This window comes from Trachypithecus francoisi, unplaced genomic scaffold, assembly GCF_009764315.1.
Source record: "Trachypithecus francoisi isolate TF-2019V2 unplaced genomic scaffold, Tfra_2.0 Lachesis_group8, whole genome shotgun sequence".
In the NCBI taxonomy this organism is placed as follows: domain Eukaryota; kingdom Metazoa; phylum Chordata; class Mammalia; order Primates; family Cercopithecidae; genus Trachypithecus; species Trachypithecus francoisi.
The window spans coordinates 76,295,070-76,320,284 of record NW_022681473.1 but is presented as its reverse complement, the minus strand read 5'-3'; the positions used below and the strand labels follow the sequence as shown (position 1 = coordinate 76,320,284).

General features: G+C 38.4%; 1 protein-coding gene and 1 long non-coding RNA gene across 2 annotated transcripts in view; one reads left to right on the top strand and one right to left on the bottom strand.

The window, feature by feature from the left end:
* Positions 1-13,596, bottom strand: part of CCDC81 (coiled-coil domain containing 81) — a 53,698-nt gene extending 40,102 nt beyond the window's left edge. Inside the window, exons 1-3 of the mRNA XM_033206858.1 lie at positions 13,091-13,596; positions 2,193-2,254; positions 634-790 (exon numbers count right to left, since the gene is read on the bottom strand). Of these exons, the coding sequence (XP_033062749.1) occupies positions 634-790; positions 2,193-2,254; positions 13,091-13,169 (298 nt within the window). The 5' untranslated portion in view covers positions 13,170-13,596. The remainder of the gene's footprint in view (positions 1-633; positions 791-2,192; positions 2,255-13,090) is intronic.
* LOC117081160 overlaps positions 1-25,215 on the top strand; it is a 96,560-nt gene that overhangs the window by 55,685 nt on the left and 15,660 nt on the right. The window lies entirely within an intron of this gene.

The window sequence follows — 25,215 nt, the reverse complement described above, 5'->3', positions numbered from 1 at the left end:
AAGCACCTGGAACAAGGTCTGACACATAGTTGGCTCTCAATCAATATTTAAGGAAGGAAGGAAGGAAGGAAGAAAAGGAGGGAGGGAGGGAGGGAGGGAAGGAGGAAAGGAAGGAGGGAGGTAGGTTGGCTTTAGGGTGTGAGAAAGGTATGTAAGGTATGCATTAAGTCTTTATGGAATTATTCAACTTCTAACTTTCAAATTTTAATGATTTGGATTATACGTATGATAGAAAGACAGGTATCTTTTTGACAGCTGATACTGACTGTAGTTCTCCCAACCAGAGATCCTAATTAACTTTCTCTTCTTTATAACCACTTTTAATCTCTTAGGATCTGAAATAAAGGGCTTACAGCTCTGTGGTGTGACTTTTACATAAATTTTCTGTTATGTTACATCAGGTTTTTTCACTCCTACCTCTTAGGTTACTGGGGTTTAAAATAGCCTTCAGGAAGACTATTATTTTTCCACTTTGACCCTTCCCTGTGCCAAAAGCACCTTATGAAAAGTGAGTTCCTCAAATCAGAAGGTAAGACAGCAGCACTGGCTATGCTTTGCCCTTTCATTTTTTTTTTTTTTTTATCCCCAGGACAGTAACCTTCTGGGAAAATCCTATGTATCAGAATTATTTACCAGGAGTATATGCTTTGTTTTGTTTGAGTCCATGGATCTGCACTAGCTTCTCCGCCATAATAAACACGGGCCTCTGGATTAAAATAAACTTGTTGTTGCCCACCTCAAGTTTTTGTCTCATGAAAGTGAAAGTTCCAAATCCTGGAATCTGAACCCCCTGAAAGAAAAAAAAAAAAAAAACAGAATTCATTGAAGGAGTGAAGAAAAAATAATCCTTAATATTATTATCCAAAAAACATGAAGAGAAGTAAGCTTAGGCCTTAAAAATTCAGTGATCTCTAGGACTCTTCAGAGTGATAGCATTTTATAATTCTAAGTTTTCAAATAAGCTTAGTATAAAATATAATATATTGGTCCATGATGATTTACAGACATCAGATCGCTCATCTCTGTATCGTCAAAAGGCTAAGAAAATTTGTGTGAATGTCATAGCATCTTTTAATCTTTAACCAAGATTACTTCCGTCCTAAATTGTGTGACATTTTAAATTTTAATCATCTGCCATTAGAGGAATTTAAGAGGGCATGAGAATCTCTGCTTTCTCGTTCCTACTTTTAGATTTTATGTCTGCCACTTAGACAACCCAGCATCCAAATCATATGCTGCAATGTAGTGATCCTGGCTGATGGGTAGAAGCAAATGTTTTTAGCTCTCATACTGGGTTTCTGTTTCCCTGGAGATATCATATATCAAGGACTACAAACTCAAATGCCAATAGGAGCCAAAAAAGAAAGCAAGAGAGTGAAAGTAGCCAGCCAGGGAATGTGATGGCTATGGACTGCACACCCCATCTAAAGGGAAGAGCACATCTTGAGCTCCAAATGTGTCACCACGTAGTAATGGAAGACTAGTATTGTTAGATCTGCTGATTTTTCAATGAAAGGGAGGGAAAAAATCCAAAACATTATATAATTTCTCCCAAGTTTAAGTGCTGATAACAAATTCAAATTCTCAAGCCAAACAAAATAAATTTGAGGTATGAATTCTGCCCAAGGGCTCTCACAGTAGGACCTCTGAATGGGGTATAAAAGTTCCACAACTTCCCAGCTTCCCCCAAGTTCATCCCCAAATCTCCATGCAGTTTTATGGCATCTAAAGCCAAGACTTAACAGGAGGGAATGGTCCAGCCCTGGGCAAAGTTTCTCATTTTGGCAAGTCTTCTATTTCAATTAAAATCCATTCCCTGCAAGGAGGCAAGACAAGAAGTTTTATATCCTTCTACAGCTATGCCAGGAACTATCAGATCACAGACAAACAGAACTCATCTAGTTTCCTTACACACACCCAGGCTGATCAGCACTACACTCTGTAACACTAGAGGAGCAGAACTTACAAATTCATTACCTAAAAATAAAATTCATGTTTGTTACATCTATTACCCACAAGTCCGAAGCATGAGCATCATAAAATCACAGGACTGGAAGTTAAACGGGATGGCTCTAAAGTCTATTGCCCTGCTCCCAGCAACATTATACAAGACAATGGAGGAAAGATCCTTTAGATGCCTACATTAAAATTAATAAATAAATTTAATTTATTAATAAATTAATAAATCTTACCTTGTGCAGGGTTAACTGCCGTCCCACAAATTCTGATACATTCCCCCAGATAATAGAGACTTCTGAAATTCAAAAGTAACGAGAAATTATTTAATTTATATGACCACCCATGTGGTAATACCTTAGTGCTAATAAATAAAAATGTAAATATGAAATGTGGAAGCAAATGACACTAATTCCTGATTAATTTAGAATTAAGAAAAAACAATGCTATTCCCAAAAGTTAATTTTCTTAGTAGCTAAGGCTTACTCCCTTAAGTTTGGAAGATGTGATTTAAAATAATAATAATAATAAATTTTTAAAGAAAATCTTTCTACAGCAAAGGGAACTCTGTCACACCCTTTTCTTTATTCTATAAAGAGAGTTAATCAAGTATAACCCAGCGTTTTCTTAAAGACCCATTCAGCAACCGTTTATCGGGTGTCTACTCTGTGCCATCTGATTAATAAGAACGTTCATTCTCACACCATTCCATAACACAGGAATAAGGCAAAAGGCCACTAAGGCATGAAAGGCTGTTTTGTGTACATTAATTTTTCCTACACTTCTATTTTTGCTAAATCCTCAAATCTGCTTTTTATTTTCATTTTTCAGTGCTAAACTACCAGCTGTCACTTGTGCTACTAGTACTCTGTGGGCTCCTGGACCAGTCGTAATTCATTGCCTCATATCTATCTACTGTGTTCTGGAAATAACAAATACTAATAATATGTCTAAAATAATTTTTTTTTTTTTGAGACAGGGTATCACTGATGCCCAGGGTGGAGTGCAGTGGCGCGATCTCGGCTCACTGCAACCTCCGCCTCCCGGGTTCAAACGAGTCTCCTGGCTCAGCCTCCTGAGTAGCTGGGATTACAGGCACCAGCCACCATGCCTTGCTAATTGTATTTTTAGTAGAGATGGGGTTTCGCCATGTCGGCCAGGCTGGTCTGCAACTCTTGACCTCAGGTGATCCACCCTCCTCGGCCTCCCAAAGTGCTGGCATTACAGGCATGAGCCACCATGCCCGGCCTAAAATAATTTTTAAAAACACACTTTTGAGTAGGACAAGGAGCTTTACTTTGAATTAATGCATACATTTTGCACTATCAATTTTGACTGATTGGAGGGAAGCCTTCAAAGTTTATCTTCTTGCTCTGAGTTGTGTTTCAAAAAACTGTGGTAGAAAAATAGGTAGTTGCCAATAACTAAAGTGTTAATGTATGATATGAACCTATACTGTAGGTATGACTAATATTTCAAAGCCTAGAAAATTATATCTGTATTAACATCACCCTTCCAAACCTAATCATGTGTTTATCAAAGATACTTTCCAATTAAGAACTCTTTGCAACTCAAGAGTGTTAAGTTTTAAATCTCAAAATAAAAAATCAAGAACAGTGACATTAACCAACTTGTCATTTGGGGACATAGATGCAGTTGGTGACAAAAGCCCAATCCTTTTTCTACTTTGGAAACTGCTTGTTTTATTGGTTTATTTGGTTTATATTTTTTTCTAACAATGTAAACCACTAACTAAAGCACGGAGAGTGCAATATTTTAATTCTGGTATATCAGAGTTATAAATATTTTTATTAATAGGCCAGGGAAGGGGCAGGTTTAATGGATGAGAAGTAGCAATGACTTTTATGAATATCTGGGAACAAATTTGGTGATGGAAACTCACCCATTAATAAAATTAGGGCTGCAGGCTACAATGAGCACAAGGGCCAAGATTCTGCCCCTCATTAATCACGTTCTATAATCAGGCATTTCCCCTACTCTGCCCACCCTACCTTGTTCCCCACTCCTCCCCACCCCCACAGCCCATAGAATTCTACTACAGGCTGCTAAGACTAATAACCAGTCCTAACTGTATACTGAATTAAAATTTTCATCATGACCAAACATTTCATTAATTCACGAATGCAAAAATCTCAGTATCCAGATGTACATGGAGAACTTTCAAAGTTATTAAGTCAAAATTGTTAAATGTATGACTCTAAAAGTCTTTCACCTCTAAAAGCTCATATGTTAGGAAAACAACTACTCTGAAGATGAAATGATTTCATTAGAGCCAGAAGAAAGTGTATAGTTTGCAACCAAACCCCAGTGAAAAGACTTAGCTGAGTTTAATTGAAAATTTGAGGATTTTGTCTTTCTTCATTTGGATGATATATTCAAGCCCACTGTATTGTTTTATTCCATAAAGCATAATAGACAACATTATATAAGAGCAGAACTAATTAGTCTAAACTAAAATTTGCTATTTCTCACTGAAGAGAAAGGAAACTATGCATATCATTTGCCTTAGGAAGCTTTAGGCCCCTGCAATCCAATTGGAATAGACTTGGAAAGCTTACAGACTGTAATTTCTAAATTTGACTTTTTCTGACATCCCAAAGAGTCAGAGAGGATATCATTAAATCTCAAAATGAAAAATATCAAGTCTAAAAAGCAAATTGAAGGATATACTACTTTCATATTTTAAGGGAGGCCAGGGTTCTTACTTATTTCAATCAAACACTGAAATGCCAAGAATCACTCTTATAAAGAACTAATCCCTAGACATATACTCTATATTCAGTTCAACCTTCATTTGGCTTCAAATTCTTACCATTCCATGCACTCAAAACCATATGCTTAAACACAGTGCCAAGTAACAGGAATACTGTATCTTGTATATGATCATTACAAAAAAAAAAGAACTACATGTCTGTTCTGTAAATTATACAATACTATATGCTTGAATAAGACATTAATGTCAAAAAAAAGATATGTTTCCTGATGTTATAAAACTTATCTTCTAAAATTAAAATACTGATATATGGAATAGTATAGCAGAATAGTAAAGGACGATTTGAACAAAGAAACATATTCCCAGAGCATAATGCAATGGAAAGAACAGTGTGCTGCATGGAATGCCCACAGCCTTCCTGCCTCCATGGACTCAAGTTTTACCCAGTTCACATCTGTAAAATGATGACAGGGCCTTCTAAGCACTATAATTACATAATATTAAACTTTGCTAAAAGATACAGAAGCAGCAGGAGTATGCAATGATGAATATATACACTGATGAAAGTTAATCTCTGTGTTTTGCTGAGTTTTAAGTTTATCTTCATCCTTGTTGCAATAGATCATTTGGGAAAGTTAATAAACAGTAGTTTGACTTTGACTTCTGTTATTCTACCAGTAAAGCCCTTGCTGAAGTCACCAATGGTCTCTTTGTCAATACATTCAATAAACATATTTAATTCTGAGCCCTCAGCCATGTCTGACACTATTGATCACTCCCTCCGCCTTTTAAGCACTTCTCCTTTTGGCTTTTATACTACTACTCTCATTTGGATTTTCTCCTAACTGTCTGGCCATTTCTTCAGTCTCCCTTGCAGGCTTCTGCTCCTCAACCCAACCATTAAATGGTAGGGTTTTTCAAGGTATATTCCTAGGCTGCTTCTCTTTTCACTCTATACTCTCTACTTCAGCAGTCACAGCCAAACTCAGGATGATTCCCAAATGTTTATTTACAGACCCAGACTCCTTGCCACCCCCTCTTTGAGATTCTGGACCTTTATCCAACTGCCTACTTAGATAACACACAAAGGCCCTTCAACTTGCCCAAAACCACAATCTTTCTTCCCTTAAATCTTGTCTTTTATCCGGGATATCAGTCTCAGTGAATGGCATCACTATCTATTAATTTATATAAGCCAGGAACTCAGAAGTCATCCTTTAGACTTCTCTTATCCCTCACCCCTAACATCCAGTCCATCACCATAATCTGTAGATTTTACCTCCAAGTTGCCCTTCATTCATTGCATTCCTCTCTATTTCTACTGTTACCAGTTTTAGACCAAGCTACCATTTGTTCTCACCAAGACTATTGCTACAGGTATTCTTGACCCTACTATTCATTCCTCACCTGGCAACCGGAGTGATCTTTTCCAAATATAAACTGATCGCATCATTCAACTTCTCCTTGACCTCCAGCTCAGAACACTTAATGGCTTCCCATCAGGCTTAACATAAAGGTCAACATCCTTAATATGACTTACATGGCCCTGCATTACTTGACCCATTCCTTTCTCTCTAGCCTACTTTAGAATACACTCCCTCCCCAAATCTACAGAGCAGCCAATCCACTGTCTTTCAGTTGCTCCATTACATCATACTCTCACCGTTAAGTTTTTGCCCCGTCATTCCCTTTGCCAAAATCATTTTCACCTCACTTCCACTCTCTACCTCTCTGATCCATTTCATCTACTTAATTCCAACTCGTTCTTCACAACTCAGCTCAAATTATCCCTTCTTTAGTCATTCTTGGCACACACCTCCATCCTTACTCTCTATTAAAAGTTCTCATTTGACTTCCATTTCTTGGTGCTGTATGTAAGGAAGTCATCACTCCATCCTAAAAACTAAAAAGTTGACCGGACTGAAAAATCAACAACTCTTCTTGGATCCGTAAGATGAGGGAGGACACAGGGCAGACTGCTGCCCCTAAAAACTGGAAAGACAGAAATGCAAATACCAGGAGGAATGGCTTCCTGAAACAGACACACATGCAGAAACAGCATCAAGAACCAATGCTAAGTAAGAAAACCCAAAGTGTAATTGACAAATTTCTGGAGGCTTAGTGTGGACAACACCAAGAGTTAAAACCTCCAGGGGGCCGGGCGCGGTGGCTCAAGCCTGTAATCCCAGCACTTTGGGAGGCCGAGACGGGCGGATCACGAGGTCAGGAGATCGAGACCATCCTGACTAACACAGTGAAACCCCGTCTCTACTAAAAAATACAAAAAAACTAGCCGGGCGAGGTGGCGGGCGCCTGTAGTCCCAGCTACTCGGGAGGCTGAGGCAGGAGAATGGCGTGAACCCGGGAGGCGGAGCTTGCAGTGAGCTGAGATCCGGCCACTGCACTCCAGCCTGGGCGACAGAGCGAGACTCCGTCTCAAAAAAAAAAAAAAAAAAAAAAAAAACCTCCAGGGGGACCCAGTCATGGAGGGAGGGTTCCCACATAGGGGAAGGTTTACTTCCCAGAACTCAACCAGATTCCCACAGCTAAATATCCAGGTAAATATGAGAGAAAAATCTCCTTGTGCTTCTGGTGAGGGGAAGAAAAAATACCGTTTTTAAATATGCCAGAGCACTCTGTTGTTCTTAATGACCAGCCCTCAGAAGAAACTAGTTCACCGGAGCCTAACCTGCTGGGATATTATCCGAGCCTAACTGACCTGGGAGAAGGGAAATGACCAACTCCAGTCCACTTTAGCCATTCTGTCCCACCTAAGGAGAAAGGAAAAATCTGAGAAACATTTGTAAAGTTCACAGTCCAGAGGCACGGGCTCACTAAAAGACTGAGACCTGATCATAGGACTATAGACTGCTTTCCCGCCCCCACACACTCTACCCCTATATCACTAAAGGCCTATTTATAGAAGTTACTTTTACCCAGTACATCACATCCAGCTATCAAGAAAAAATTATAAGGCATACTAAAAGGCAAAACACACAATATGAAGAGACAGAGCAACCATCAGAGCCAGACATGGCAGGGATGTTGGAACGATCACACTGGCAATTTAAAACAACTATGGTTAATATGCTAAGGGCTCTAGTGGATATAGTATATGGCATGCAAGAACAGATGGGCAACATAAGCAGAGAGATTGAAATCCTAAGAAAGAACCAAAAATAAATGCTAGCAACTAAAAACACTGTAACAGCAGTGAAAAATGCCTTTGAAAGGCTTACTAGTGGACTGGATATGACTTAGTAAAGAATCTCTGAGCTTGAAAATGTGACAAGGAAACTTCAAAAGGAAAGCGAACAAAGACTGGAAAAAAAACCCCAGAGTATCCAAGGATTGTGAGGCAACTACAGAAGGTGTGTACTCATAATGGGAATACCAGAAGAGGGAGAAATAATAGAGGAAATATTTGAAACAATTACTGAGAATTTCCCTCTAATGTCAGACGTGAAACCACAGATCCAGGAAGCTCAAATAACACCAAGCTGGATAAATGCCCAAAAAAGACACCTAGGAATATCATTTTCAAAGTACAGAAAATCAGAGCTAAAAACAAACCCTGAAAGAAGCTGGGCAGAGAGAGGGGAAGGAACACCTCATCTATAGAGATACAAAGATAAGAATTATATTGAACTACTTCTCAGAAACCAAGCAAAATGAGAGTACAGTAAGACATTTCAAGTGTTGATAAAAAGAAAACACCAACCTAAATTTCCTGTAAAATTATTTTTCAAAAGCAAAGGAGAAATTGTTTTTCAGACAAACAAAAATTAATGGAATTAATTGCTAGTAGACCTGCTTTTCAAGAAATGTTGAAAGATGTTCCTTAGAAAAAAGGAAAATGATGTAGGTCAGAAACTTGGATCTACATTTAAAAAGAAAAAAAGAAAAGAAAAGGAAGACCATCAAAGAAGGAATAAGTAAAGGTAAAATAAAAACTTATTTTTTCTTTGAGACAGGGTCTCACTCTGTTGCCCAGCCTGGAGTGCAATGGTGCAATCTTGGCTCACTGCAACCTCCACCTGCTAGGCTCTCAAGCAATCCTCCTACCTCAACCTCCTGAGTAGCTGGGACTACAGTCGTGTGCCACCACGTCCATCTTATTTTTTTTGTTGTTTTAATTTTTTGTAGACAAGGTCTCACTATATTGCCCAGGCTAATCCTGAACTCCTGGACTCCTGGACTCCAGTGATTCTACCACCTTGGTCTCCTAAAGTGCTGGGATTACAAGCATAAGCCACTGCACCTGTGTTTATTATTCTTAGCTGACCTAATAGATAGCAGTTTGTCCAATAATAGCAATAATTATTCAATTATGTATGCTTATGCATATATCATATGTATTTATGTTTATATATAAGTGAAATGAAATGAATGACGGCAATGATACAAGGGATGGGAGGAAGGAATTAAGGTTTTGTTATTATAAAACAATCACACTACCTGTGAAGTGGTACAGTGTTATTTGGAAGTGGACTTGAATTGATTGTAAATATATATTGTAATCTAAGGCAATTTTTTAAAAAAATATAACTGATATACTAAAAAAGGAGAAAATGGAGTCATAAAACGCTCAGTTGAAAATAAAGATAGATACAAAAAACCAGGGCAAAAAGTAGAAAACAAAAACAAATATGGTAGATATTAATCTAGCTATATCAGTAATCACTTTGAACATAGGCTAAATGTACCAATTAAAAGAGATTTTTGGAGTGGACCAAAAAACAAAACCCAACTATATGTTGTCTAAAAGAAACCCAATCTAAATAAAAAAACATATAGGTTAAAAGTAGATGGATGGAGGAAATATAGAGTGGTAATGCTAATCAAAAGAAAGCAGGAGTGGCTATATTAATTTTAGAACAGACTTCAAATCAAGGAGAGTTGTCAGAAATAAAGAGCATTACATAATAATAGGGGGGTCAATTCTTCAAGAAGACATAAGAATTTTTAATATGTGTACACCTAAAAATAGTTGTCAAATTCATGAGGCAAAAACTAATAGAATTGCAAGAAGAGATAAATGAATCCATTATCATACTTGAAGACTTCAGTACTGACCTATCAGAAATGAACAGATCCAGCAGGCAGAAAATCAGTAAAGGCATAGTTGAACTCAACAGCACCATCTGTAAAATGGATATAGTTGATATCTACAGACTAATTCATCCAACAGCAGTAGAATGCACATTCTTCTCAAGCTCACGTGGAACATTGACCAAGACAGACCGTGTTTTGGGCCATAAAACACACCTTAACAAATAGGATATAAATCATACAATGCCTGCTCTCAGATTACAATGGGATTAAAGTAGAAATGAATAAGAGAAAGATAAGTGGAAAATCCCAAAATACATGGGAACTAAATAATATGCATCTACATAACACATGGGACAAGTCAGAGGACTGTCACTACCCAACTTCAAGATTTACAATAAAGCCGAGTCATCAAGACAGTGTGTTATTGACAAAACACTAGACAAATAGATTAATAGGACACAAAAGAGAGCCCAGGAATAGACCCATATAAATACAGTCAACTTATCTATGACAAAGAAGCAAAAGCAATACAATGGAGCAGATTGTCTTTTAAACAAACATTGCTAGAACAACTGGACATCCACATGCAAAAAATAAAAAAATAAATGAACCTAGACACAGACACATCTTTCACAAAAATTAACTTAAAATGAATCATAGACCTAAATATGAAGTGCAAAACCGTAGAACTCCTAGAAGATAACATAGGACAAAACTTAGATGATCTTGGGCATAGAAAAGACTTTAGATGAAACACCAAAGGCATAATCCAAGCAAGAAGTAATAAGATGGACTTCATTAAAATTGAAAACTTCTGCTCTGTGAAAAACAATGTCAAGAGAAAGAAGACAAGCCACAGACTGGAAAAAAATATTTGCAAAAGACACTGTCATGCAAAATATACAAATAACTCTTAAAACTTAACACTAAGAGAAGAAAAACTCAATTTAAAAATGAGCCAAAGCCCTTTATTATATATATCATCAAAAAATTACAAGCATATTAAAAGGTGCTCTCCATTATATATCATCAGGATAATGCAAATTAAAACAATGAGATACCAATGCACACATCTATTAGAATGACCAAAATCTAAAATACAACAACGAATGCTGACAATAACATGGAGCGACAAGAATTCTCACTCATTGCTCTTGGGAATGCAACATGGTATAGCCCCTTTGGAAGACAGTCTGGCAGTTTCTCACAAAACTAAACATCCTCTTACCATACAATCTAGCAGTTATGTCCCTGTGTATTTACCCAAGTGAATTGAAAACTTACATCCAATTTTTTAAAACCTGCACACAGATCTTTAAAGCAGCTTTATTCATCATTGCCAAAACTTGGAAGCAACCAAGACATTTTTCAGTGGGTGAATAGATTTAAAAAAAAAAAAAAAAAAAACCTGTGGTACATCTAGATAATGGAATATTATTCAGAACTAAAAAGAAATGAGCTATCAAGCCACAAAAAGACACGGAGGAACATAAATGCATATTGCTAAGTGAAGGAAGCCAATCTGAAAAGGCTTACACTGTATGATTCCGATTATATTACATTCTGGAACTGGCAAAACTATGAAGACAGTGGAAAGATCAGTGGTTTCCAGAGTTTGGGATTGGGGGTAGGGGTGAATAGGCAGAATAAAGGGGAGTGAAAATATTCTATATGACTGCAATGACAAATACATGTCATTTTACATTTGTCCAAACTCATAGAATGTACAACACCAAGAAAGAACTCTAATGTAAACTATGAACCTTGGGTGATTTTGATGTGTCAATGAAAGTTCAATTGTAACTCGAGTACCACTCTGGTGGGGGATGTTGACAATAGGAGAGTCTATCCAAGTGTGAGGTTAGAGAACATGTGGGACATCTCTGTCTGATATGGTTAGGCTTTGTGTCCCCACCGAAATCTCATCTTGAATTGTAATCCCTAGGTGTTGAGGGAGAGGCCTGGTGGGAGGTGATTGGATCCCGAGAGCAGTTTTCCTCATGCTGTTTTCATGATGGTGAGGGATTTCTCACAAGATCTGAGAGTATTATAAATGGCGGTTTCCCCTAGTCCCCTGGGCTTCTCTCTGTCTCTCTCCTGCCGTCATGTAAGACATGGCTACTTCCCCTTCTGCCATGATTTTAAGTTTCCCGAGGGCTCCCAGCCATGCAGAGCTGTGAGTCAATTAAACCTCTTTCCTTTATAATGACCCAGTCTGGGATAGTATCTTCATAGCAGTGTAAGAATAACTAATACATTGTCCCTCCTTCTTAATTTACTGTGAACCTGCAACTGCTCTAAAAAATCATCTTTTAAAAAATTTCTTACTGTACCATTTACCTCCTCCCTGGTAGCATTTACCCAAATGGTAAATTTACATTGATATGTGTGATTATTTGATTAATGTGTATCTTCCCCACTAAACAGTAAATTCCAAGATTTTTGTTCACCATAAGTTAACTAGTGCTCAGCATATAGCAAGGTTTCAAAATTACTTGAATGACTATATATAAATTTACAAATATAGCAAATGTTTTTAAATTCATTAAACCATTATCTTCAATGCTTCTTTCATGATGATTTTCAGAGGAAAAGATAGGAGTGATGCAGGGGAAGAGAAAGAAGTATCTGTTCGTATTTGTTTCCTGTGGTCATTTGGTTAAAGCCTAAGCAACATCTCTATGTTATAGTGGTTTGATAATAATAAGAGTTTGCATTCCTGCAGCACCTTTCTTCCAAAGTGCTCCTATGGTTTGCAGACAGATCTCAGCCTCACTTTGGGGTGACTCTTCTACAAACGATGCTAAAAACAGATCTTGTCTTGCTACTAACCAAGCCTAATGAGTTTTCTCTGAGAAGGTGCCAGGTCCCCTTCCAAAGTACTTACCCTGTATCTTTTTATGATCATCTCATTTTCTTAATACAACCACATGATGTCAAAGGCAACAAAAGCAACCGTCTTTGCAGGAACTCTCAAAAGGAGCCATTTAGGGTCCCTGCACCTCTTTTCTCTAGTTAGGCAAAAGGGTTGTGATCCATCCCAGTGGGTGGGGTGGGAATGCTTGTTTTTACCTAACCTTTATTGAGCACTTACTTTGTGCTAGTCCCTTTATTGATCACTTACTTTGCGCTGTCTGTGCATCACCTGGTTTAATCAAAACCAGAAAAGGGTCTCTGGGCGTCCAGTGTGGGTCTGATGTGATTACCAGCTGGTTGTCAAGGCAACTTAGCCACTTGCAGGCCAGGCCTGAGCCAGGGAATAGGGAAGTGTGTCTCCCCGCTTCCCCTACAAGCAGGTGAAGGTTCAGTCTCCAGGGCCACCCCCCCACTACCCAACACGCTTACCCTCCTGGCTCAGCGAGGGCAGAGTGGGCAGCACCTGCCTGCCCAGGTCCTGCAGGGCACGGGCGATCGTATCCAACATCTCCAATTTCCAGGTGACTCCGTACTGAATCTTCGATGGGTCTCTTCTCTCTTATATGGAGTGTATACAAAAATGATTTTCCCACCCTCCAGTCCCTTCTCCACGGAGCTTTGGATGTGCCTTAAAAATAAGAATGACGAAAATCCTGAATCTGTTGACTCTTTTTTCCTCTTTCTTAAATAAACTTAAACATTCTTTCTCGCCGTCCCTCCCCACTGCCCTGGCTCTCGGGCAGCCCCCACCACAGGAGCCGCAGGAACCGCTGTCCGGCACTGAGTGAGAGTGTGCAGACCCGCGCCCTCCGGACCAGGGAGAGACCCAGTGAGGGGTGAGCTGCAGCCTCGAGGAAGCGAGGGGCACCAGGGAGAATAGGCCCGACAGGAAAGGGCGGGGCGCGTTGCTGGGACGCGAGAAAGACTAGCTCGGTTGCTAAGGCGTCAAGGCTGGGATTCGACCTCACCCCCTTAGATGGGCAGCTTCCAGGTTGCCTAGGTGATTCGGAAGCTCGAGGTAGCGAGGTTGGAAGTAACTTAAAAATAAATAAATAATTGGTTTTTACTTATCTGACCCCAGGCAGCGAAGAAACGTGGTTAGAGTGGTAGTTTTTGTACCTTGGACAAATCTAGGAATGCCTTTTACCCAGAGAGATGGATATTTGAGTCTCCAGATCTGTTTGAGAGTTTGAGCTCTAATTTGTTTCTTGGTTTGCTTTTCCCTGGGCTCTCTTCCTAGGAAATGGAGAGCTGGAGAAGTGGGGAGGAGGAAATTGACTTTTTTTTAACTACAGCCATTTCCCCCTTTTCTCTACATGTCACCAATCTCATCCTGAAGAATTGTGTGCATACTCTCCCCTCTGCTGATAATTATCACAAGCTGAAGATACCTATGCAAAACCCATCCAAGTCAAAACATAGAATGCTAGCACATTGCACAGATCAGCACCTCTTTACCCCTCCAGTCATTAGCCAACACATACTGCAGATTCATTTTTCCTGTTGATTCTTTGGAATCATATATTATGTATTCTTTTGTGTCTGGCACTATTCAAATTCACATTATGTTCATGAGGTTCATCCGTAGTTTCTATGGTAATAATTTCTTCATTTACACTGTTGTGTATTATTCCTTTTTATGAGTATGGCACAATTTATGCATTCCACTGTTGAAGGGCATTTGTGTTGTTTCCCTTTGAGGCTACTGGGAATAATGCTGCTGCAAACATTCTCACGGAACACTTTTGACAGATACATGTACTCATTTCTGATGTGTATATAGGGGTAGATTCATGGCTCATGAGAAATGCATGTGATCAATTTTAATAGATAATGCCAGCTAATTTTTAGTGGCAATATCAGCATTATTGTTCCATATTAAGATAATGGAATTATAAAAATAATTGTTTTACAATGCATTAGATTTTGAATTAAATATAGTGATACTTTTAATCTCTAGAAAAGCTTTCTTCAGTTCCAGGAGATGGTGGTGGATGCTAATTATCAGTGAATTGCAGATGGCTAAAGGAAGCTCTAAGAGGAATAAGGACAAAGACTTTTCTTCCAAGGTCTTATTTTCCTTTTGTCAAAGGTCTCTTGACAAAAGAGGCGGTGTAGATACGCGTAACCCTGTGTTGACTAGAAACTTTTAGTGAGCTATAAATATTATATATCCTGAAAATACATACTTTTCAGTTGCTAACAAAACTCAGGCAAACCATGTACTTCCACTGCTACAAATTTACTCCTTGGCTATATTGGCATGATAAATACAAAGATATATGTATATGCAACATTGTTTATAATGTTAATTCTTAGAATCAGCCTAAGATGACCATCATAGGGAACTGGTTAAATTGTGACTACATACATTGGAATACATTTCAAGAGTTTACTTAAAACTGCACGTTTATGTGCTGATGTTGAAAAAGTTTCAAAATATCGTAAGTAAAAACCAGTAGCAGCATAGCATTTTTATGTAATGTAATCCTGTTTCCTTCAAATGTAAGTATATAAGTATGCATACATATTCGTATATATTTTTGTAAACATATGGAATATTTGAGGAAAGATACATACCAAAAATATCAACAGTGGAATTTTGAATCACGCAAAATTGTGTATGGTGGAGGAGGCATTTCAAGAACTTTTATATTCACTTTTCTCCTTTATTTACTGTTTAACAAGAGCATGAATTACTTTATAATATTTAAGATAATTTATCAAAGAGAGGAAGAGAGAGAGGTACAGGTAGAGTGTAGGAATTTATGCAAACACTGAAGGAAACAAACAGGGCCAAAATTTTCCCAAGTATTTCAATGTACAGTTACTTTTCTGCAAGCTCCAACTTGCCTTGCAAAACCCACACTGAATGGGCAGTCATTTTTACCCAAGCCCCAAGGCACACACAATATTAAGGGGCTTATGTTAAAGGCAACTTGGAAAACTACTGAAAAAGAAAGCATAATACTCATTTTACAACACCAGAATAGAAATTTGCAATAAATAATTTAACCCACATCTATATGGAGTACTTAATTTGTGCCAAGCACTTTGCTAGTTGCTAAAAGGAATACAGACACTTACCAGAAAATCCCTACAGATAAGAAGTTCACAATTCATTTTTCACCATTTTAACAAATATTTATTGCAGGAGGTTTTAAAATCAGGCTTGGGTTTCAAAGTCAAAGTGTAAATTGAAAATTGGATGTGAGAAAACTACTCTAGAAATCCCTTCTTAGGAGGGGACCATATCAGAGACCCACATATGCCATCTCTCAGTTTATAGACCCAGTGCAAACAATCTTTCTCCCCTCACACTGGTGCAGATCACTTTCTTCAGGAGAGATGTAATGAAACAGTTGGCTAGAGTTTAGGAAAGCAGTCTTATTCTAAAAATTCAACCAAATAGAATTAATTGGATGTACTCAACATTGTGCCATGCTAACACTATGATATGCACTCATGAACTGAGACAGATTGAAAATATAGCAGATGTATATCTTCTGTCCCTTGCTTACTCAAGGATTTATGCAGAAACAGACTTGCAGTAGCTTCATAGAGTGTCGACTTAGCTAAGATAGAACTACATTTTCCAGAATTCCCTTTCCTGTATGATTCTAGGTTAGGGTTAGTCAAAAGAGAATGTGCGTGAGATTTGGAAGGCAGAAGTAAAGCAGCAGCCATTTGATCTGAAGTCCTAAAGGTCATCGTGGGGCTGGGCACTGATCTGCTGGCTCACCATGTAGACATGGGCCAGCAGCCTGGCCTGCAGCTCTGCAACTCCTGCCAGATCTCCTCATTCTGCTTCTCTCAATCTTACACCAGGTACATGTGCAGCAGTGTTGCCAAAGGCACTGCCTAATCCTGTAAGTCCCTCACATTACTGAGGTTGGATGCAAGGGAATACAGATGTAGGCTGCAATTTGTCCTCACAGGATCTAGTTTGCCTGTGTGTAACTGCCCAATGGGTTCTTCTTGCCTACTGGAATGAAACCAATTTATCAAGATGGGGGAGTTGCAATAGAGAAAGAGTTTAATACAGGTAGAGCTGGCTAAATGGAAGACTAGAGTCTTATTATTACTCAGATCAGCCTCCTTGAAAATTCAGAGGCTAGGGTTTTTTAGTTTGGTGGGAAAGGTGCTAGGGAATGGGAAATGCTGATAGTTTGAGTCAGGGATGAAAACATAGGAAGTTGAAGCTGTCCTTTTATGCTGATTCAGTTCCTGGTGGAGGCCACAAGACCAGATGAGCCGGTTTTTCAGTCTGGGATGTGCCAGCTAATCCATCAGAATGTTGGGTCAGAAAAATCGGCTCAAACATCAATCTTAGGTTTTACAATAGTAATGTTATCTATAGGGGCAATTGGGGAGGTTAGCAATCTTGTGGCCTCTGGCTGCATGACTCCTAGGCCATGGTTTCTGAGCTTGTGGCTAATTTGTTGGTTTTATAAAGGCCAATCTGGTCCCCATGAAGGAGGAAGTTTGTTTCAGGGAGGGACTGTTACCATCTTTGTTTCAAAGTTAAACTATAAATTCCTCCCACATTAGTTAGCTCAGCCTATGCCCAGGAACGAACAAGGGCAGCTTGGAGGTTAGAAGCAAGATGTAGTTAATTAGGACAGATTTCTTTTACTGCCATAATTTTACTATGTCAGATTTTTCTCACTGTCATAATTTTTGCAAAGGCGGTTTCACTTGTGGGTTCCAGATTGTTCTCACCAGTTCCAGTCTTTCCTTATTCTTCCCCATTTCATGACCATCTTTTCTTCCTACTAGCCTTGCTGGCTTTAGGCCCTACACCAGACACAGAGGCCAACACCAGACAGAGATGACTTCCTACAGCTATGTAAGGGCTAGTGCTCATAATAAATTTTATATTTTCTATCATTCTTACAGGTCCTGCTTCTCTGATTGAACCTGAATGATACAGGACTGGTAGTTAAAACTGAACTATTTCAATTTAAAGTATTCTCTTTAAGTTTTACTTAGACTTGAATCCACATAAATTATGTGTTTGTGCACTGCAAAGGACTACCTGAGAGACTGAGTAATTTATAAAGACAACATATTTATTTGGTTCACAATTAAGAATGGCTGGAAGGTTCAAGACTAGGTATCTGCATCTGGTGAGGGCCTCAGGCTGCTTCCACTCATGGCAAAAGGCCAAGGCAAAGGGGAGCCAACTGTGCAGAGATCACTTGGTGATAAAGGAAACAAAAGACAGGTAAGGGAGATGCCAGCCTCTGTTTAACAGCCAGCTCTGAGGAATTAATAGAGTGAGCACTCCCTACCTAGGGAGGTCATATATCTATTCATGGGTTTCGCTCCCATGACCAAAACACCTGCCATTAAGCCTCATCTCCAACATTGCGGATCAAATTTCAACATGAGGTTTGGAAGGGACAAATATCCAAACCATAGCATATGTTTAATGTCATGTTTGAGACATGAAGACAATGTAATGGGAATTCAAGGGGAGGAAATTTATATATCTATTAGGCCATTCTTGCATTGCTGTAAAGAAATACCTGAGACTGGGTAATTTATTTTAAAAAGAGGTTTAATTGGCTCATGGTTCTGCAGCTGTACAAGCATGGTGCTGGCATCTGTCCAGCTTCTGGGGATGCCTCAGGGAGCTTTTACTCATAGTGGAAGGCAAAGCAAGAGTAGGCTCATCACATGGTGAAAGTAGGAGCAAGAGAGAGAGTGGGTGGAGGAAGGTGCCACACACTTAAACAGCCAGATCTCACAAGAACTCATTCACTTTCATGAAGATAGTACCAAGTTGTGAGGGATCCACCCCCATGATCCAAATGCTCGCTGCCAGGCCCCACCTACATGCAACATGGGGATTACAATTCGACATGAGATTTGGCGGGGACAAATATTCAAACTGTATCGACTTCTAACTGGGATGATTAGCCTGAATGCTAAACAAAGAAGCTTGACTTTTATTTGGAAGGTGTGGATAGTTCCTGAAGGCCTTGAATAAGAAAATGACCTAATCACCAATATATTCTTCTGTATTATATTAAAAAGAAGTTTGAATTTCATTATATGTTATAAGTAATCCATATGTCAGATAGCAACTAATCAGAGAAATTTCTCAGAGAGAGAGGGGAAAGCTACCAAATAACTAAAAGGATAACCACAGAAAGACTGGCTACGGAATGATTAATGTGATTGAGTGACAGCCATTTAGAAGCTTTTGACAGATGAAACTGCAAAGATGCATTCATTTTCTTACAACACAAATGAAAAAAAGTAAATTAGCTAAGGTGATAAGTGAGATTACCTTGAAATTAAGCTGTGGAATGATCTCCCAAAGAAAAAATATAGAAAACTCATCAAGTCAGACTATTTGAAAATAGACCATTTCAAGTAGGAGTTAACACACTACGGTTATTCTACCTGGACTCTTTGCAGAATGAAAGTCATACAGTAGGGCTTTCTCATGTTTAATAGATGTTGTCTCAATGAATAATAAATATGATAATGATACCCATGCATATAACTATCTATTTATGAATAGAAGAGAAAGTTAATATTTAAACTATACTCATCTGACCTACACCTTTTAGAAACACTTTGCACCTTTTTTCCGTTTCACTTAAACTAAAGTGAGGAATTCGGCATTTGGAAATCTGAGCTCAAGTCTAGTATTAACATAAATAGGTTTGTGTTTATAACTGAATAAAATCTTAATATTTCTGAGCCTGCTTGTTGTTAAAGTAGTAATAATGACTGTAAATGTTAACAAGTGTATCCCAGTAAACTTAAAGAAATAATGATAAAAGTAAAAATAGGAAAAAAGGCTCTTTGGCTCCCCAAAATTCTAAGCGTGCAGATACTTGCCCCGTTTTACCATAAGATTATACCACTTTACATAGGCAAAACCAAATGTATATTCTATAAACAAAAGAATGCCTCTTGACTTAAAATGGAGACTACTGATAAATAAATATATTTTGAAAAATTGTAAAATAAGTGATTTTAGGCAATGTATGGTAAGTCGGTCAGCCAATTCACTTCACACAATATACAAAAATTAAGATAGGTCATAGACCTAAATCTAAAAGATATAAAAGTTCTAGAATAAAACATAAGAGAAAAATTTTGTGATCTTGAGGTTAAGCAAATATTTAAGACACAAAGCATGAATGATAAAGTTGGATTTTATCAAAATTCAAAACTTTTGCTCTTTAAAGGCATCATTAAAAAATGAAAAGTCACAGAATCGTAGAAAATATTCCCACTACAAATACCTGACAACTGATATACAAAATGTATTTTTAAAATCTCCCAAAGCTCAATAATAATAATTCAATTTCTTTAATGGACAAAATATTTGAACATACATTTTATAAAAGCAGATATGTAAATGGCCAGTAAGGAGATGGAAAGGTTTTCAACATGGTTAGTCATTAGGAAAACACATATTAAAACCACAAAGAGACAGCACTACATTAGGATGGCTACAATTAAAAAGACTGATAATACCAAATGTTAGTGAAGATGTGGAACAATTGGAGCTTATACTCAAGGTGTGAATGTAAAGTAGTTCAAAAAACTGGCAGTTTCTTATAAAGTTAAACATACACCTACCATATGACCAGCCATTCTAGTTCTAAGCATTCAACCTATAGAAATAAAAAATATGTGTTCACACAAAGTGTTAAATGCAAATATTCATAGCAGCCTTATTCACAGCAGCCAAAAATGTAAAACAGCCCATGTGTCTATCAAATGGAAAATGGATAAACAAGTAATAGTATATCCATACAAAGTAACACTTTGGATGAACTACTGACATAGGTAATAAAAAGAAATGAACTACTGACATAGGTAATAACATGGATGAACCTCAGAATCATCATGCTGGCTGATAGAAACAAGACAGAAAGAATACATACTGTGTGGTTTCATTTATATAAATTCTAGAAAATGCAAACGAATTTATAGTGAGTCCAGCAAATCAGTGATTGGCTGGGGCCAGGATCAGAACGAGAAATGAACTGCCAAGGGGGCATGGGAAATATTTTGGGGTAATGGATATATTCTGTATCTTGAATGTGGTAGTGATTTCACAGGAGCCTACAGCTGTAAAAATTCATCAAAGTGTGCACTCTAAATGGGTACAGCTTATTGTATGTATCTTGATGAGGATTTTTTTAAAAAGAAGCAACCCAGAATTCTAGGAAAGCAAACTTAAAAGCTTAATAAAGGCAAACTTAAATAAAATTTAGTTAATTCATAAGTTGACTAAAAAGTAAAGAACTTACTTGAGGATTTTAACAGTAGACAGAAAACAACATATGTCAAGACAAATGAACTTAATGAAATTATCCAAATTGAACCTCAAAAAGGAAAAAGGTAAAAAGAACCTCACACAGTAAGAAATGTGAAATATATGAAGTTCCAGGAAGAGAAGAAAGACAGAATAAGAAAGAAGTAATCATTTGGGAAAAATGTATGATAATTTTCCAAGAAGCTTAGCAAGTCCCAAATAGGATAAATACAATGGAAGTGACATGTAGGTACATAAAAGTCAAACTTATTAAACCAAATACTTAAAAAAAAAAAAACCTTTAAAGCTGCTAGAGAAAAAAAGACAATCACAAGAAATGCCACTGACATCATAATTAAAACATCAAAGTGCAAGACTGTATGTAATGATAACTTTAAAGTGCTGAAAGAAAAAACTGCCAAACTTGTACTTTATACTCAGGAAAAATATTTTTCAAAGTCAAGAACAAAGTTTTAAAACTTTATCAGGCAAATAAAATATAAGAAAAAACCAGAGGATGTTTTTGGATTGAAGGAAAATGATCCCAGATAGAATATGAAAGTGGAAAAAAGAATGAACAGCTCTAGGGAGGTTAAATTAATAGATAAAAATAAAACAAAATTGTCTATTGAAAGCAATAATAATAACTATATCATCCAAAGTTTTAACATGTAAAAATAAAATATATAACAAGAAAATCAGAATAAGGCATCAGGCAACAAAGGAATCGCTGAGAGATGGGAAGCACATGAGGTAAATCCTACAATTGCCCCAGCTTACTGCCTGGAGAAAATTTTCAGGCTGCAATGCAGGGATGGGAGAAAACCACAAACCCACAGAGAGAGAAAGAGAGAGAGAAAAAGTTCCAGAGATCTTCAGAGGGTCCCCTAAAGTATTCAGTTGAGGATTGATTTGTACATGCATGTGAGAAAGCTACCCATGGCCAGAGAAAAGAACTATCCAGAAGAATCAAAGGAAACAGTGTCCATAGATCACAGAGATCCAGGAAAACACCTTTTCCCAACAGCCAAAGTAGAAAACCTCATAATTCATGGGGCGTTGGGGAAGAGTACAAAGAATGGTCTTGGCTCAATAGGGGGGAAAGTTAACCTTAGACCAAACACTGCTTCATTTCTTCCCAATAAAGCTAGAAGGAAGACCTAAAACTTCATTTTAGCCAACCTGTTTTAAAGTAACTTAACTGCATCCCGAAAGCAAGTTCAGTAATATTTACAGGAATACAAAAGTATCAAGAACCAAACAAGGTAAAATTCATAATGTATGACATCCCCAAAAAGATTACCAGGCATGCAAGGAAGCAAGAAAGTATGATCCATAACAAGGAAAGAGAAAATCATTCAATTTAAACAGACCAAGAAATGACACAAATAATAGAATTAGTAGACAAGAACACTAAAACAGTTATCATATTAGTAGTTAATATGTTCAAGAAGCAAAAATAAAATATTAAATATGTTAACTGGCAACACTGGAGATATTAAAAACAAAGAACTTCCAGACATTAAAACCACAATGCCTGAGATGAAAAGAATACATTGGATGGGATTAGTGTCAGAAGAAAGGTTGGTGAACTTGAAGACATAGTAAAAAAAAAAAAAATCCATAATGAACTACAGAGAGAAAAACTACTGAAAAAAAAGAACAGAATATCAGTTAGCTGTGGAACAGCTTATAAGGAGACAAATATAGGCCGGGCACGGTGGCTTACGCCTGTAATCCCAACACTTTGGGAGGCCAAGGTGGGCGGATCACAAGGTCAGGAGTTTGAGACTAGCCTTGCCAACATGGTGAAACCCCGTCTCTACTAAAAATACAAAAATTAGCCGGGTGTTGTGGTGCGTGTCTGTAATCCTAGCTACTTGGGAGACTGAGGCAGGAGAATCACTTGAACCTGGGAGGTGGAGGTTGCAGTGAGCCAAGATCACGCCATTGCACTCCAGCCTGGGCAATAGAGTGAAACTGCATCTCAAAAAAAAAAAGAAGACAAATATACATACAATTCAAGTCCCTGCATAAGGAGAGAAACTTGCAGACAGAAAAATAATTTAAAGAGATAATTACCAAACTTTTTCCAAAATAGATGGTGATAAATATGTATATTATGAACCCTGTAGTTAACAAAGTAATACAACAAAGACTTATAGCAAATAAGCCAACAAAGAAGATAAAATGAAGTCATAAAAATATACTCAGTTTAAAACAAGACAGAAAAAGAGAACAAAGAGAACAAAAACCAGATAAGACAAATAAAAAACAAATAGCGGCCGGGCGCGGTGGCTCAAGCCTGTAATCCCAGCACTTTGGGAGGCCGAGACGGGCGGATCACAAGGTCAGGAGATCGAGACCATCCTGGCGAACACGGTGAAACCCCGTCTCTACTAAAAAAATACAAAAAACTAGCCGGGCGAGGTGGCGGGCGCCTGTAGTCCCAGCTACTCGGGAGGCTGAGGCAGGAGAATGGCGTAAACCCGGGAGGCGGAGCTTGCAGTGAGCTGAGATCCGGCCACTGCACTCCAGCCTGGGCGACAGAGCGAGACTCCGTCTCAAAAAAAAAAAAAAAAAAAAACAAATAGCAAGATGGTAGATTTAAACCTAATCATATCAATGTTAATGATATATAAATTGCCTAAATGTAATATAAATTGTCTCATAAATGGTTTAAATACCCCAACTAAAAGTCAGAAGTTGTTGAATTGGTTAAAATGTGTAACATAACTATATACTGCCTACAAGAAATATATTTTAAGGACGGGCGCGGTGGCTCACGCACGTAATCCCAGCACTTTGGGAGGCCGAGATGGGCAGATCATGAGGTCAGGAGATCAAGACCATCCTGGCTAACACAGTGAAACCCCGTCTCTACTAAAAATACAAAAATTAGCCAGGCGTGATGGCGGGCGCCTGTAGTCCCAGCTACACGGGAGGCCGAGGCAGGAGAATGGCATGAACCCGGGAGGCGGAGCTTGCAGTGAGTGCCACCGCACTCCAGCCTGGGCGACAGAGCGAGACTCCGTCTCAAAAAAAAAAAAAAGAAATATATTTTAATGGATGAAAACTCAAGGGGTGATAACAAATATACCATGCTGACCTTGACCAACAGAAAACTGGAGTGGTTATATTACTATCAGACACATTAGACTTAAGAGCAAACAGTGTTACCAGAGATAAAGAGTGTCATTTCATAATAAAAAAAGGTTTCAATTCATCAAGAAAACATAAAAATTATAAACATTTATTCTCCTAATAACTGAGCCTCAAAATACATAAAGTAAAATCGGATAAATTTGAGGATTAACAATTTTTTTTTTTTTTTTTTTGAGATGGAATCTTGCTCTGTCGCCCAGGCTGGAGTTCAGTGGCGTGATCTCGGCTTGCTGCAACCTCCATCTCCCGGGTTCAAGCAATTCTCCTGCCTCAGCCTGCCAAGTAGCTAGGACTACAGGCGCCTACCATCATGCCCAGCTAATTTTTTGTATTTTTTAGTAGAGACGGGGTTTCACCATGTTAGCCAGGATGGTCTTGATCTCCTGACTTCATGATCCGCCTGCCTCAGCCTCCCAAAGTGCTGGGATTACAGGTGTGAGCCACCGCGCCCAAACAATTTTTTTTTTTTTTTTTTTTTTTTTTTTTTTTTTTTTTGAGACGGAGTCTGGCTCTGCCGCCCAGGCTGGAGTGCAGTGGCCGGATCTCAGCTCACTGCAAGCTCCGCCTCCCGGGTTCACGCCATTCTCCTGCCTCAGCCTCCCCAGTAGCTGGGACTACAGGCGCCCGCCACCTCGCCCGGCTAATTTTTTTTGTATTTTTTAGTAGAGACGGGGTTTCACCGTGTTAGCCAGAATGGTCTCGATCTCCTGACCTCGTGATCCGCCCGTCTCGGCCTCCCAAAGTGCTGGGATTACAGGCTTGAGCCACCGCGCCCGGCCCCAAACAATTTTTAACTTTTTCTTTTTTTGAGACAGAGTCTTGCTCTGTCTCCCAGGATGGAGTGCCGTGGCATAATCTCAGCTCACTTCAACCTCTTCCTCCTGGGTTACAGTGATTCTCCTGCCTCAGCTTCCTGAGTAGCTGGGAATACAAGTATGCAGCACCACATTCAGCAAATTTTTATATTTTTAGTAGAGATGGGGTTTCGCCATATTGTCCAGGCTGGTCTCAAACTCCCGACCTCAAGTGATCTGCCTGCTTCTATCTCCCAAAGTGTTGGGATTACAGGTGTGAGCCACTGCACCTGACCGTTTTTAAC